The sequence below is a fragment of the Rhincodon typus genome, chromosome 37, assembly GCF_021869965.1.
Source record: "Rhincodon typus isolate 14 chromosome 37, sRhiTyp1.1, whole genome shotgun sequence".
NCBI lineage: Eukaryota > Metazoa > Chordata > Chondrichthyes > Orectolobiformes > Rhincodontidae > Rhincodon > Rhincodon typus.
This window is the reverse complement of record NC_063368.1, coordinates 11914184-11927500: the sequence shown is the minus strand read 5'-3', so window position 1 is coordinate 11927500 and position 13317 is coordinate 11914184. Positions and strand designations below refer to the sequence as shown.

The 13317-nt window shown below is 46.1% G+C and overlaps 2 protein-coding genes across 2 annotated transcripts in view; one reads left to right on the top strand and one right to left on the bottom strand.

Moving 5' to 3' along the window:
- The first annotated feature begins 988 nt into the window (after positions 1–988).
- Positions 989–2606, top strand: LOC109932354 (ferritin heavy chain A-like). The gene is made up of 3 exons (XM_048617616.1): positions 989–1138; positions 1351–1476; positions 2369–2606. Exons 1-3 carry the CDS (start codon positions 992–994, stop codon positions 2522–2524), a joined length of 429 nt encoding a protein of 142 aa, XP_048473573.1. The 5' UTR covers positions 989–991; the 3' UTR covers positions 2525–2606.
- A 9658-nt stretch (positions 2607–12264) lies between these two features.
- Positions 12265–13317, bottom strand: part of tmem150b (transmembrane protein 150B) — a 37524-nt gene continuing 36471 nt past the window's right edge. The window contains exon 6 of the mRNA XM_048617360.1: positions 12265–12449. Within this exon, the coding sequence (XP_048473317.1) occupies positions 12265–12449 (185 nt within the window). The remainder of the gene's footprint in view (positions 12450–13317) is intronic.

Below are 13317 nucleotides of genomic sequence, written 5' to 3'. Positions count from 1 at the left end.
GCTTGCATTGTGGTTTGCTGGAACACTGCAGCAAGCCAGAGACAGGTGTTAGCCAGGGAATAGGGTGCTGTTAAAGTAGCAGGCAATAGGTAGTTCAGGGTCTCTTGTGAGCAGAACGTAGATGTTCTGCAAAGCAGCTGCCAAGTCTACGCTTCATTTCCCCAATGTAGAGGACACCACATTGTGAGCAGTGAATGCGGTAGACTAGATTGTGGGAAGTGCAGGTGAAGTGTTCCTTCACCTGGAAGGTATGTTTGGGTCCTTGGATACTGGGGAGGGAGGAGGTAAATGCGCAGGTGTTGCACCTTCACCAGAGGAAGGTGCTGCAAGACTAGGGAGGTGTTGGGAGTAAAGGAAGTGTGGACCACGGTATCCTGGAGGGAACTGTCCCTGCGGAAGGTGGACAAAGGAGGGGAGGGGAATGTCTGGAAGTGGCAGAAATGTCAGCTGATTATCTTCTGGATGTGGATGCTGGTGGGATGGCAGGTGAGGGTAAGAGGAACCCTATCCTTCTTGCAGGCGGGAAGACAAGGGGCTGAGGGCAGAAGTGCAGGAGATGGGTCAGACCTGGTTGTGTCCTGTTGACAGCAGAGCTGGGGAATCCTCGGTTGAGGAAGAAGGTGGACAATTCGGAGGATCCCTTGTCGGAGATGGAGGAACTGAGAATGGGATGGAGTCTTTACAGCGAGTGAGGTGTGAGGATGTAAAGCCCAAGTAACTGAGAGTCACTGGGTTTTTAGTGCAGTTCCTTTGTCCTGCTGCTGAGCTTTTCCAGCAAATTTGGTTTTGGTCTTGATTCAGAGTGCATGGGCTTGACTTTCAAGACTAATCCTCACAGTTGAGAACATGTAACCTTGGGTTATTAACTCCTTTCTGTTGGAAAGTGGTAATTCACTTGATTAGACTGCAACTGGAAAAGGGGCTGGTTCCAACTTCTGAGAATTGGGCCGAGTGATGTGTTCAATGGGATGTAACTTGTTCTCTCTTTCAGATGTCCTACTTTGACCGGGACGATGTTGCCCTCTCCCATTTCTCCCAGTTCTTCAAAGATCAGCACCAGGAGAAGCAGGAACATGCAGAGAAGCTGCTGAAATTCCAGAATCAGCGTGGAGGCAGAGTCCTCCTCCAGGATGTGAAGGTTGGAGTTGGGGGAGGAAGGGGGGGTGGGGTTGCGGTGGATGGAAAAGACTGCACTTGTGGCCCTGTGCCACAAGAAAAGGCTGTGGCCCTGTGCCACAGTAAGTGATTCTGTCACATCCCTGAGCTTTCAGTTTCAGAAACTACAAATGGACAAGGTGATAGCTGATAACTGCTCTCTCGATGCTTAACTGTCCTTCTTTCCATTTTCAGAAGCCAGAGAGGGATGAGTGGGGTAACAGTCTGCAGGCAATGCAGGTTGCCCTGGATCTGGAGAAGAATGTGAACCAGAGTTTGCTGGATCTACACCAACTCGCCACTGCCCAGACTGACCCTCATGTAAGCTTCACCACCTCCTCATTCTCATCACTGCTAGACCTTCAGGGCAATATTTCATTGTAGTGTAGCCTTAAGTAGGGGTCTTTGAGAGCCATTAAGTACTACTTGGCAACTGGATAAAATAGCACCACACTTCATCGCTTTAGCTGTGTCCCTCAGTTGCAGACCTGAGCCAATGTCCTCAACAAACTATTCCAGAACCACAGTGCATCAATCTTTTAGTACTATGGTGGACTAGTGTACCCCATTCCCTTTTGTCTTGAGTATGGAGGGAATTTATCCTGTTTTAAAAGTGGCAGTTGTCTCCAGACACTGGCACCATAATTCCTCATTTGACAGCTGCAAACTTCTAGGTTAATTGCTGTCTGAGATTGCTTGCCGTGCATCAAAACTACTGCTTTTGGTACATTCAGAATCACACAATTTGGAATGTAAAGTGTTGCAATATATTCATCGTATCTTTCATGTTTTCTGCTAAACCACTTGGGATATTTACTCTAAATTTGAAGAAACCTAGTTTGGTGGTTTTTGATATAGATCCTATTCTAGCCTCATCCCAGGCTGAGTGGCCTTTGGCTTAAACTCATGATCAGCCAATAACACACTGGGGGCCCATAGTGACGACTCCATGCTGTGTTTCTACCTTTTCCCTGTAGAGGGAATAGGCCACATTTGGCACTTCCAGAGGCGGCTTCTGCTTTGAGGGGTCAGGCAACATACATGGTGGGAAAGCGAGCTAACATGGAGTCTAGATGATTCTTCAGAGCTCTAGCCTCAACATTAGCTTCCTTTCTCGCCATGGATGCTGTCTGACCCATTGATCACTAGCTTTTTTTCTGTTTCCAATACCAATTCCAGCATCTGCAGTAACTTGCTCCTCTTTCTCTTCCAGCTGTGTGACTTCCTGGAGACTCTCTATTTGGATGAGGAGGTGAAGATCATCAAGCAACTTGGGGACTACATCACCAACCTGAAGCGCCTGGGAGCTCCTGAGAAAGGGATGGGAGAGTACCTGTTTGACAGGCTCTCCCTGGGGGACAGCAGTTAGTGTATCACTACACAGAATACTGGTGTCTGGAATATAACAATGAATTGTATATTCCCAAATGGAAATAAAAAAGTAACATCAACATTTGTGTCCATCACTTTGTTTTAATTTTTGCACTTTGTGGCTCTCGGAACCTTCAAGTCTAATTACAAAATGTGTTTACTGACTGGCATTCTTCAAATTTCTTAAACTTTAAACTTCTAGTAGACTCCCCTCCTCTTTAGGAGAGGAGTAAGATAGTGCCCAGTCCATAGTGACTGCTGGGGGTGCAAGCCCTTTCTAGCAATGGTCTGTATACAGCTGAACAGGCTGGGCTGCTGGGGACACTTCCTGGTTGTGTTTTTTTTAGAAAAGTGCTTTGATCTGGCCTCACCAGTGAGTGAATCAAGGCTTGAAGAAATTGAAGGTCAGCAGATCAGCCATGATTGCCTCATGGCAGTAGAATTAATGGGCTGAATAGCCTACTTGTGCTTCTACATGACTAATCAATGCAGGTTCTCCAACTGCATCTAGCATCTCAACAGCTTAACACGGCTCTTCTCCAAAGAGCTTCATTAATGGAGTACTTTGAAGGGGTTGAGTAGGAGCAGTTCTGCTTGTGTAAACATGATCTCCATCTTGGTTTCTTTGGCCATCAACAGCTACGATCCAGCTGGTAGCAAAGATGGGATAGGGAGTGTACATCCCAACTTTCTGGAGTTGACTGTCTTTAGTCTTTGGCTCCAAAGTCATGGTGTACTATGAGATGGTCTGGCTGATTTTTTGTGGCAACCAGTTCACCTTCATATTCTCACTGGCCTCAAGTGTTGTGGGTTTCTTTCTTTCCCTCCCCCCAAACTAGATACTCTTGTTAACTGGCTTTCTCTGCAATTGGAGTCAGAATCCTGAAACTCTTCTATGATGGTGAAGCAGTCATAATGACTGACTTATTTATTTTGATTTCAAATTGTGGACAAACTAGAAGAAATTGCTGCCCTTGCCTCAAAAAGCAGGTTATTGAAACTGTTTGAGTTGTGTTTACACTGATACTGTTTTCAAACAGTGAGAGGGAAGTAGTTTGTAGGCTGGCTGGCACCACAGATTTGGCTAGCTACAGTTTGCTGATTTGGTTTGTGGAGCTCTGACCAATTGTTAATGCCTAAGTTCATCTGACAGCTACATGATTAGCACTTGGATGGCTGAACAGATTTGAGTGTGAACAATAGCAGGGGTCTTTGGCATGCTGCAAAGGCAGATGGTGTGTCAGCAGAATACTGAAAGCCAGTTTAATTTTCAGCATGTGTTACTGTAAGCTGTGGACTTTTGACCAGTACACAAGTAACTTTGCAGTTGAAGTCCTGAAGGCTGTGACTCCTGCAAAGAAATAAATCAAACTAGGAGATGAGAAATAAAAAAACGCATTCCTGGCAAGCAAAAGCATTGTCTCTGCCAACTGTGTGGCCTGGTCCTCTTGAACTGTAACTCCCGGTTGTGGTTTCTTTTGCCCAGTTGTCTATAACACCAATAGTTTTTCCTGCCTGTGTGGCAGGATGTGGTTACTAGGTGAACTCTAACCGTCTTTTTAGAGGGATATCACTAGCTCCTAGCTGTTTTATCTGTGAGATTTTTCACATGTTTCATTTAAATAAGAAAACATGCATCATGTCATCTCTTAGCCTGGGTCTAGCTAGCAGGGAAATTGGATGGAGACTCTAGCAAATTTTTTTAAATTAACTTTTGTGAAGACTCCAGGAATGGCTGGGGCTTGATTTCCAGTGCACTAGCTCAGTCAGAGTCATACAGCATGGAAACAGACCCTTCAGTCCAACCAGCCCATGCTGACCATGTTCCCAAACTAAATTAGTCCCATCTGCCTACGCTTGGCCCATATCCTTCCGAAACATTTCTTATTTGTGTACTTGACTAAAAGTCTTTTAAATATTGTAACTGTTGCCATATTCACCACTTACTCTGGAAGTTCATTCCACACAAACCATTGCTTTTACTAAAATTAAAGCCCTTGTGTTTCTTTTTAAATCTTTCTCCTCTCACCTGTTAGAAAAATGCCCCCTAGTCTTACAATCTCCCACTCTAGGGAAAATCTAGGGAAAAGATACCTGCCATTTACCTGATCATGATTTCATAAACCTCTATAAGGCTACCCTTCAACCTCATATGCTCCAGTGAGGAAAAGTCCCAGCCTCTCCTTATAACTCCAAGCCTCCACTCCTGGTATTATCCTGGTAAATCTCTTTTGGAAAAATCTCTTCTGAACCCTTTCCAGCTTAATAATAATCTTCCTATAACAGGGTGACCAGACCCAGTACTCCAGAAGAGGCCTCACCAATGTCTTGCACAATCTCAGGTGTGACAGAATGCTGAAATAGTCCTGACTCCGGCTGGCGTGTGACTTTGCTGTGGGAGGGGAATTTGATGATGTTCCTATACCATACAGCCTTTCAGTTTCTGGGCGTGTGAGGTTGTGTGTTTGCAATGTTGCTGCAGTGTGCTAATGTACTGGAGAGACAGTAGAAGGAGTGAGTATTTAAGGTGACACACAGAGAGCGGATCAAGCTTTGTCCTGGCTGCTGTAAAACATCTGAAGTGGTGCAGACAGAAACAGAAATTGCTGGAAAAGCTCAGCAGGTCTGGCAGTATCTGTGGACAGAAATCAGAGTTAATGTTTCAGATCCAGTGACCCTTCTTCAGAACTGATGGTAGCTAGGAAAATGTTCTTTTAATACTGAAGATAGGGTGGGAGGACAGGGGGTAACGAGTAAATGATAGGTGGAGGTAGAACCCAAAGAGAGAGAATGGTTGGACAGACAAAGGAATGGATAACAATCTGGCTGGGAGGGTGAATAGCTGTTAATGGGGACTTTTAATAGGTGGTGTGTAATAGCAGACCATGTGATAACAAGGCCTGGTGTGTTGGGATAGGGGTAAGGACATGGGAGAAGTACCTCTAGTCCTAAAATTGTTGAACTTGATATTGAGTCCAGAAGGCTGTAGGGTTCCCAAGCAGAAAATAAGGTGCTGATCTTCCAGCTTGCACTGAGCTTTGCTGGAACACTACAGCAAGTCTGAGTCAGAGATGGTGGCCAGGGAATGGGGTGGTGTGTTAAAGTGGCTGGCAACAGGTAGTTCAGGGTCTTTTTTGCAGAAAGAATGTAGGTGTTTGGCAAAGAGGTCACCCAGTCTACACTTTGTTTCCCCAGTGTAGAGGAGACCACACTGTGGGAAGTGCAGGTAAAGTGTTGCTTCACCTGGAAGGTATGTTTGGGCCCTTGGATACTGGGGATGGAGGAAGTAAACTGGCAGATGTTACACCTTCGCTGGTTGGAGGAGAAGGTGCCATAGGGCTGTGGGGGAGGGGTGGGGGGGTAGCGGTGTTGGGAGTGAAGGAGAAGTGGACCAGGGAGTCCTGGAGGGAATGGTCCCTGCAGAAGGCAGACAAGAGAGGGGAGGGGAATATGTGTCTGGATTTGGCAGTCTGCTGTAGGTGGTGCAAATGGCAACTAATGACCATCTGGATGTAGATGCTGGTGGGATGGTCGGTACGGACAAGGGGAACCCTATCACTGTTGCGGGAGGGAAGAGAGGGGTTGAGGGCTGAAGTGTGGGAGATGGGTCAGACCCCACTGAGGGCCCTGTCGACAATGGTGCTGCGGAAACCCCGGTTGAGGAAAAAGGTGAACATTTCAGAGCCACCATTGTCAAAGTTGGCCTCATCAGAACAGATGCGACAGAGACAGAGGAATTGGGAGAATGGAATAGAGTCTTTACAGGAAGCAGGGTGTGAGGATGTATAGTCAAGGTAACTGTGGGGGTCAGTTGGTTTGTCGTGGATATTGATGAACAGCCTATACCCAGAAATCATTTTAGGGCTGAGGCACCTTTACCCATATCCTTACTCCAAACCTCACACACCAGACACATGGTCTGCTATCGCACATGGCCCATCATTAGCCACTGATAGTCCCCATTCATTCTCCCAGGCTGCTTATTATCCACTCCTTTGTCTGTCCAACTGTTCTTCTGTTTCTTTGGCCTGTATCCCCACCTACTGTTAATGCCTTACCCCATCCCCCCCTCCCCCAGTGAACCTATCTTCTGCATAAAAACCAACATTTTCCTACCTACCATCAGTTCTGAGGAAGAGTCACTGGACCCGAAATGTTAGCTCTGATTTCTCTCCACACATACTGCCAGACCTACTGAGCTTTTCCAGTAATTACTGGTTTTGTATCACATTATATGGGTTGCATCCAGCACAGAGAACCTATTTTCTCACTCTGACCTGCTATCCAAAATCTCCTTGTTACTCCTATCATTTTTTCACTAGAGTGTAAGAGGTTGAAGGGTGACTTAATAGGGGTGTATAAAATCATGAGGTGCATGGATGGGGCAAATAGCTGAGGTCTTTTCCTTGGGTGGGGGAGTCCAAAGCTAGAGGGCATAGCTTTGAGGTGAGAGGGGAATGATTTAAAAGGGACCGGAAGGGCAACTTTTTCACACAGAAGGTGGTTCATATGTGGTATGAGCTGCCAGAGGAAGTGATAGATATAGGTACAGTTACAACACTTAAGACATTCGTACAGGTACATGAATAGGAAAGTTTTAGCAGGGTATGTGCCAAACGCAGGCAAAAGGGACCAGATCAGTTTGGGAAACCTGTTTAGCATGGACCGGTTGGCCCGAAGGATCTATTCCTATGCTATATCCTCTATGACTCTATATTTCTCTTGCTGTCTCTCTCAGATCCATCTCCACTGTCCGCTCGCCTCTCCTCTTTCCTCACCCATCCCCCAACTTCAGCTTCTGCATAAATTTTTCTTTATCTTTTTTGTTTTCCCAAGTTGCTAACAGTTCTAACGAAGAGTCACCAAACTCGAAATGTCTGCTTTCTTCCCACAAATGCTGCCAAGACCTGCTGAGTTTCTCCAGCAAATTCTGTTTTCACTCCCTTCTTAACCCTTACTGCTCTAAGGGAAACTCATCCAGCTTTTTCCAATCATTCCTCATAACTCAGACCCTCGGGGCCAGTCAACCTCCTCCACATTTCTTAAACACATCATGAAGCTTGTGTTAATTCATCAGAATTTATTAAAAACCATTGAATGACATAAATTACATAAATACAATGATCAATGTATCTTCCAGAGCATTGTCTTCAAAAACCTACTTAAGTCAAAATTGTTTTAGAGTCTTGTACCTAGTTTAATTACAGAATACACAAGGTGCCTCCCTCTCTCTCAGTCTGTACTGTTGAATACGATTTTTTGTAATCATTCATGTGATGTGAGTGTCTCTGGCTAGGCCCAGCATTTATTGCCCATCTCTAATTGCCCAGAGGGAAGTTAAGAGTCAACCACATTGCAAAGTGTAATTTTTACCAAGTACAGTGTTAGATCCTCTTTCTCCAGGCAATCTCTATTGCCTGATGTTCTGGGTTAACACATGAAAGGAGTTGGGTGGGTGAGTGTGGATTGTTCATGTGTGGTTTATGTTTCAGGCACATGGCCAACTATCAGGTGGAAGTCTTTAAAAGAACTGAACAATTGCTTAAATTAATTGCTGTCCATTTACCTTCTCCTGTTACTCAATGTCAACAAATGATGGGTGCTGATAACATCAGATAAACTGGATGGAATGAATTGTTGAACTTTGACCTTTAACAAAGAGATAAGGTCGCCAACATGAGACATATTGAACCTGCTCAATCATATAGGAACATCAGAAATTAGGGTAGGAGTAGGACATTTGGTCCTTCAAACCTGTCCCAGCACTCAACCAGATGATGATTGATCCGCCCCAGCTCTCCTCTCCTCTTTCCTGCCAGCGCCCCTCAACCTTCAAAATCCTCAATATTTCAAAAACCTATCAGCCTCCTCTTCAAATACGTTCAGTGATCCAGCCTCCACAACCCTCTGGGGGTAGAGAATCCCAGGCATTCACTTCCCTCTGGGACAGAAATCCTTTCACATTCCAGTTTGAAATGAGTGTCTCCTTTTCTCTGTAACTGTGTCCCCTCGTTAGAGACTCCCCTAATAGTGAAAACATCTTCTCATGTCTACCCTATGAGTACCCCTCAGATTCTTGTATGTTTCAATAAGATCACCCCTCTTTCTTCTCAACTCTAATGCATAAAGGCTTAACCTGTTTAGCTGTTCCTGATAAGTCAGGCCCTCCCTCCTGGGAATCAGTCTATTGAATCTCGTTGGAACTGCCTCCAACGTAAGCATATCCTTTGTTAAATACAGGGACCAAAACAGTGCACAGTACTCTCGGTGTGACCTCACCAGCACGCTGTATAATTGTGACAAGGCATCCCTATTTTCAAATTCCAGTCCCTAGCAATAAAGGCCAAAATTCCATTCCGTTTCTTAACTATTTGCTGCTACTTTTCTGTGTTTCATGTACAAAAACATTCAGATCCCTCTGCGCTGTTCTTTTCTTATTAAGAGTTCCCCCTCTGCTTGAATACCAATCTCCTCCTGAGTCTTCTGACTGATATGCATAGCCTCACACTTTCTCACATTAAAATCCATCTGCCAAGATTTTGCTTACTCATTTGATCTATCCCCTCGCTGAATCCTTATGTCACAACATGCCCGCACATCTATTTCTGTATCGTCAGCAAGTTTGGATACAGGTATAAGCTCAGAAGTAGCTGGGAAAACTCAGCAGGTCTGGCAGCATCTGTGGAGAGAGAAAGCAGGATTAATGTTTCGAGTACAGTGACCCTTCTTCAGAACTTGACTGGACCTGAGACGTTAACCCTGCCTTCTCTCTCCACAGATGCTGTCAAACCCGCTGAGTTTTCCCAGCTATTTTGGTTTTTGTTTCTGGTTTCCAGCATCCACAGCTCTTTAGTTTTGTTTTGTTTAGCTATTAGGCTCACTGGCCTATTGTTTCCTGCTTTCCCTCCCTTCTGGAACTGGGGTTTCGTGCTGGCGTTTTTCCACTTCTTCTGAAATCTAGTGAATTCCAGGATACTTTGACCAATGCATCCCCTATCTCTGAACCACTTCCTTTAAAAATCCTGGATTCCAGGACATCAAGCCCTGGTGACTTGTCTACCTTTAGTCTCAGTAATTTATCAAATACTTTGTTCATCATAATAGTTCATCATAATATTATCTTTGGGACGCTCCTCCACTGTCAATAATGATGCAATTATTGGGTTAAATTACCTGTAATTTCCCTGTTCCCCGTTATTGATTCCCACCTGAATCCTCCACTTAATTTAGCTACCCTCCTTTCACTTACCAGCAGAAGCTGTTGCTTTCTGTTTTTAGGTTTCTTGCAGTTTATTTTCAGAATCAATTTTCTCCCTTTTTATTAGCTACCCGCTTCTGCTGGTTTCAATCCCAGTCAATCCTCATGCCATCAGCTCCAGAAACCCTCCCACTCAGCATCTTGCGGCTGCTACCTAGATCCTGACACGAGATCCAGTCTGACACATCCAACGCAGTCAACATATTAATCCATGAGGCCTCTTTGATCTTGTGACATGATAATGAAAAGGGCAGGGGTTTTCTCGCTGTTACCCTGGTCAGTATTTAACATTCAATTAAACATCACAAAAAGAGATGTCGTATGGTCATTATTGTCCTGCTGTTTGTGGGATCTTGCTGTGCACACATTTGCCCATCGTCCGTAAGTTTGCTTTTCCACATTGGCCCCTGGCAATTCAATTTAGCATGTTTTTTTTAACAGCCTCACCTTTACCTCTCACTGCCATCTTCTCTGGTCCTACAAACCTTTTGGGGGTATCTGTACTGCTCTGATTCTTGCATTCTGCTCACTCCTGATCTGTATCTTTCCACCCCCAGTGTTAGCACCTTGAAGGACAAAGCCCCGAATTCCTGCAGTTCCCTCACTCAATCTCTCAGACCCTCTATCCTTCCTTACCCTCACAGGCTGGTTTATAACCGGCCGACACAGTCTCAATGGGCTGAAGGGTCTTGTTCTGTACTGGGGACCTCCATGACTCGGTATAAAACTGACCTCTCTCCTGAAGCATTCGCTCGGTTGCCCTGTGTCCATACGTCGGTCGGTGTCAGTACTCATTTGATGGCCCCGCCCCCCCAATCCCCACCATGAAGCCCCTCAGTGTGCCAGTTTGTTACGGGAGTTGATCTTGTAGCTGGCAGGAGAGTGCCCTGGACCCACACACAATGGCACACCCTGCGCCCCCACCAGGTGTAGCCAGACTTTAAAGTGAGGCAAGTGATGGAGGTCAAGGACAAGAGATCAAGAAGGAAGCACAGGGGGGTGGAATCCCCCAGATCAGCTACTGAGTGGCCAATGGACCCAGTCAATGCTGTTTCTCCCTGGACTTTTACCTTGCCCAGCCTCCAACCTACCTTAACCCCATACTGACTTCACCTCTCTCTCACACATCCCCTCTCTGTCTCTCTCTTCCTAGCAATCCTTTCTCTCTTTCACATATTCCCACACTCTTCCCACTCCATCTTTTTCATTCCTCTTTCTCTCTCTCATGCTCCTCTTTCTCTCTCACACACACTCGTCGCTCCATCGCTCACTCGTCTCTCTATCGCTTACTCATACTCCTCCCTCACTCACACTTCTCTCTTATATTCCTCTCTCACATTCCTTTCTCTCACACTCTCTCTTGCACACTCTTCTATCTCTCACACACTCATCTCTCTTGCTCACTCATAATCCTCTCTCACTTATGCTCCTCTCTCACATTGCTTTCTCTCTCTCACTCTGACGCTCTCTTGCTCCTCCCTCTCTCACATTCCTCTCTCACAATCCACCCTCTCTCTCACACAATCCTCTCTCACAAACACTCCTCTCTCTCCTGCACTTATCCGCCACACACCTCTCTCTCTCACTCCTCTCTGTCTCTCACTCATCTCTCTCACACACACACACACACTGTACCCACCCACCCCCTCTCTATGTCTCTAATTCCGCACTCCTGTGGACAGTCTCTTCCTCATTCTGTGGAACACCCGAATGAGATGAAATTCTGCTGGTTACTATGGTTTGTTACCAGTTCAGCAGTAAGTACAGTTTATTTGGACTGGCCAGGAGTTTGGAACAGCTAAAGATTATCTAAGGTAGTATTGCATTGATTTGGTATCTCTGCTAATGTGAATCCAGTCCGTCACAGGAGCAGACCCAGTGACCCTCCCAATCAGCCCATCAGTACAATGTAACTTATTGCATCATAGGACTATAGGAGGCCACTCAGCCCATCCAGGCTGTCTATTGGTAGATTGTGGTCATTCTATCCTAACTCTATATAATCAGAAGTCACACGACACCAGGTTATCGTCCAACAGGTCTATTTGAAATCACAAGCTTTCGGTAAATAGCTTCAGGTGAAGTGATTTCAAAGCTTGTGATTTCCAATAACTCTGTTGGATGATAACCTGGTGCTGTGTGCTGACCTTGTCCATCCCAGTCCAACACCGGCACCTCCACATCATGGCCACTGAGATGGTTAAAACCAAGGAGATGTGTGTTTACCAAAAGGGTCACTTCTTTTCCTCCAAATTCTAAGATCCCTCGAATGCCTGAGGTCAACTGTTCAATGTTTACACTGCAACAACGTGCATTTATGCAGCACCTTTTCAATGTAATCGAGCATCCAGCGCCACATCGCAGGAGCGTGGAAATCACCTTAACAGCCCAAAGAGCGGCGAAAGAGACCGGTCAGCTCGATGAGGCACTTTTTATTTTCTTTTAGAGTCGGTACTGCAGTCCATTACAGCTGTTGCTTGCTATAATTCCAGCGTGGTGGTTGAGTTCTGGATCCTGGCCTTTTCCCGAATGACGTGGAAGCAATGGCCGTCAATGTGCCGGAAATCCACAGCAAAGAGCCCAAAGAGAAGGAGCAGGACCATGGCAGCTATCCACTCGCAAATGGCTGCGGCCGTTCTCCTCTTCCAAAAGTGCAGCATCGGCACTGGTCGGGGGGAGGGTGGTCAAGAAAGAAACGGCATCGATGGACATTTCTGTTTTTTTGTTATCGGTTGGCTCGCCGAGCTGGTTGGGTGTTCTGCGGACATTTCATTACCCTGCTGGGTAACATCATCAGTGCAGCCTCCGATGAAGCGTCAGTGTGTTTTCCCACCTGTTTTTTTAAATTCAGGTGTCTGTTGGGCTGGATTACCTCACTTCCGGTTTTCCTTGGCAATGGAGTATATATGGGGTCGAGTTCGATGTGTTTGTTGATGGCTTTCTTAGTGGAGTACCAGGCTTCTAAGAATTCCCGGGCCTGTCTCTGCTTTGCTTGTCCCAGGATCCTGATGTTGTCCCAATCGAATTGGTGGAAATGAAACGTCTGAGGAACAACGAACCAGCTTGGCGAGCCAACCAACCACAACATCCACGACCCGAGCTACAAATCTACTCTCAAACCTTAGAAATTTATGATTTTGTTCCAGGCTGAGGCAGGAACTTGCTCTCCGCCAAATCGGTCTCTCCTTGGGCCGTCTAACTCAGGTCAAGGTGACTCATCCCCGAAAATATGGCTCGCCTCTGGTCCCCTCCCCCATTCCCCACCCCCGTCCCTAAGGTTCTCCCACTCCGACCCCCCATTTCAAAGCTTAAAACTTGCCACCACACCCCCCAGGGGAGTACTGAGGTGGACAATGGGCCTAAGACAGCAGGGAAGGCGGCAGAGGGCATAGCAGAGTTGTCAGGGGCGAGCTGAGCTCCTTGAGAGCCATCACTGCCTCAAAACCTTTCAGCCTCTGAGCATCACTTGGAGTCCTGACCCCTCTACAGTGAGCTCTGATTTATCCCCACAGGAATTCTGGTTGATTTTATGC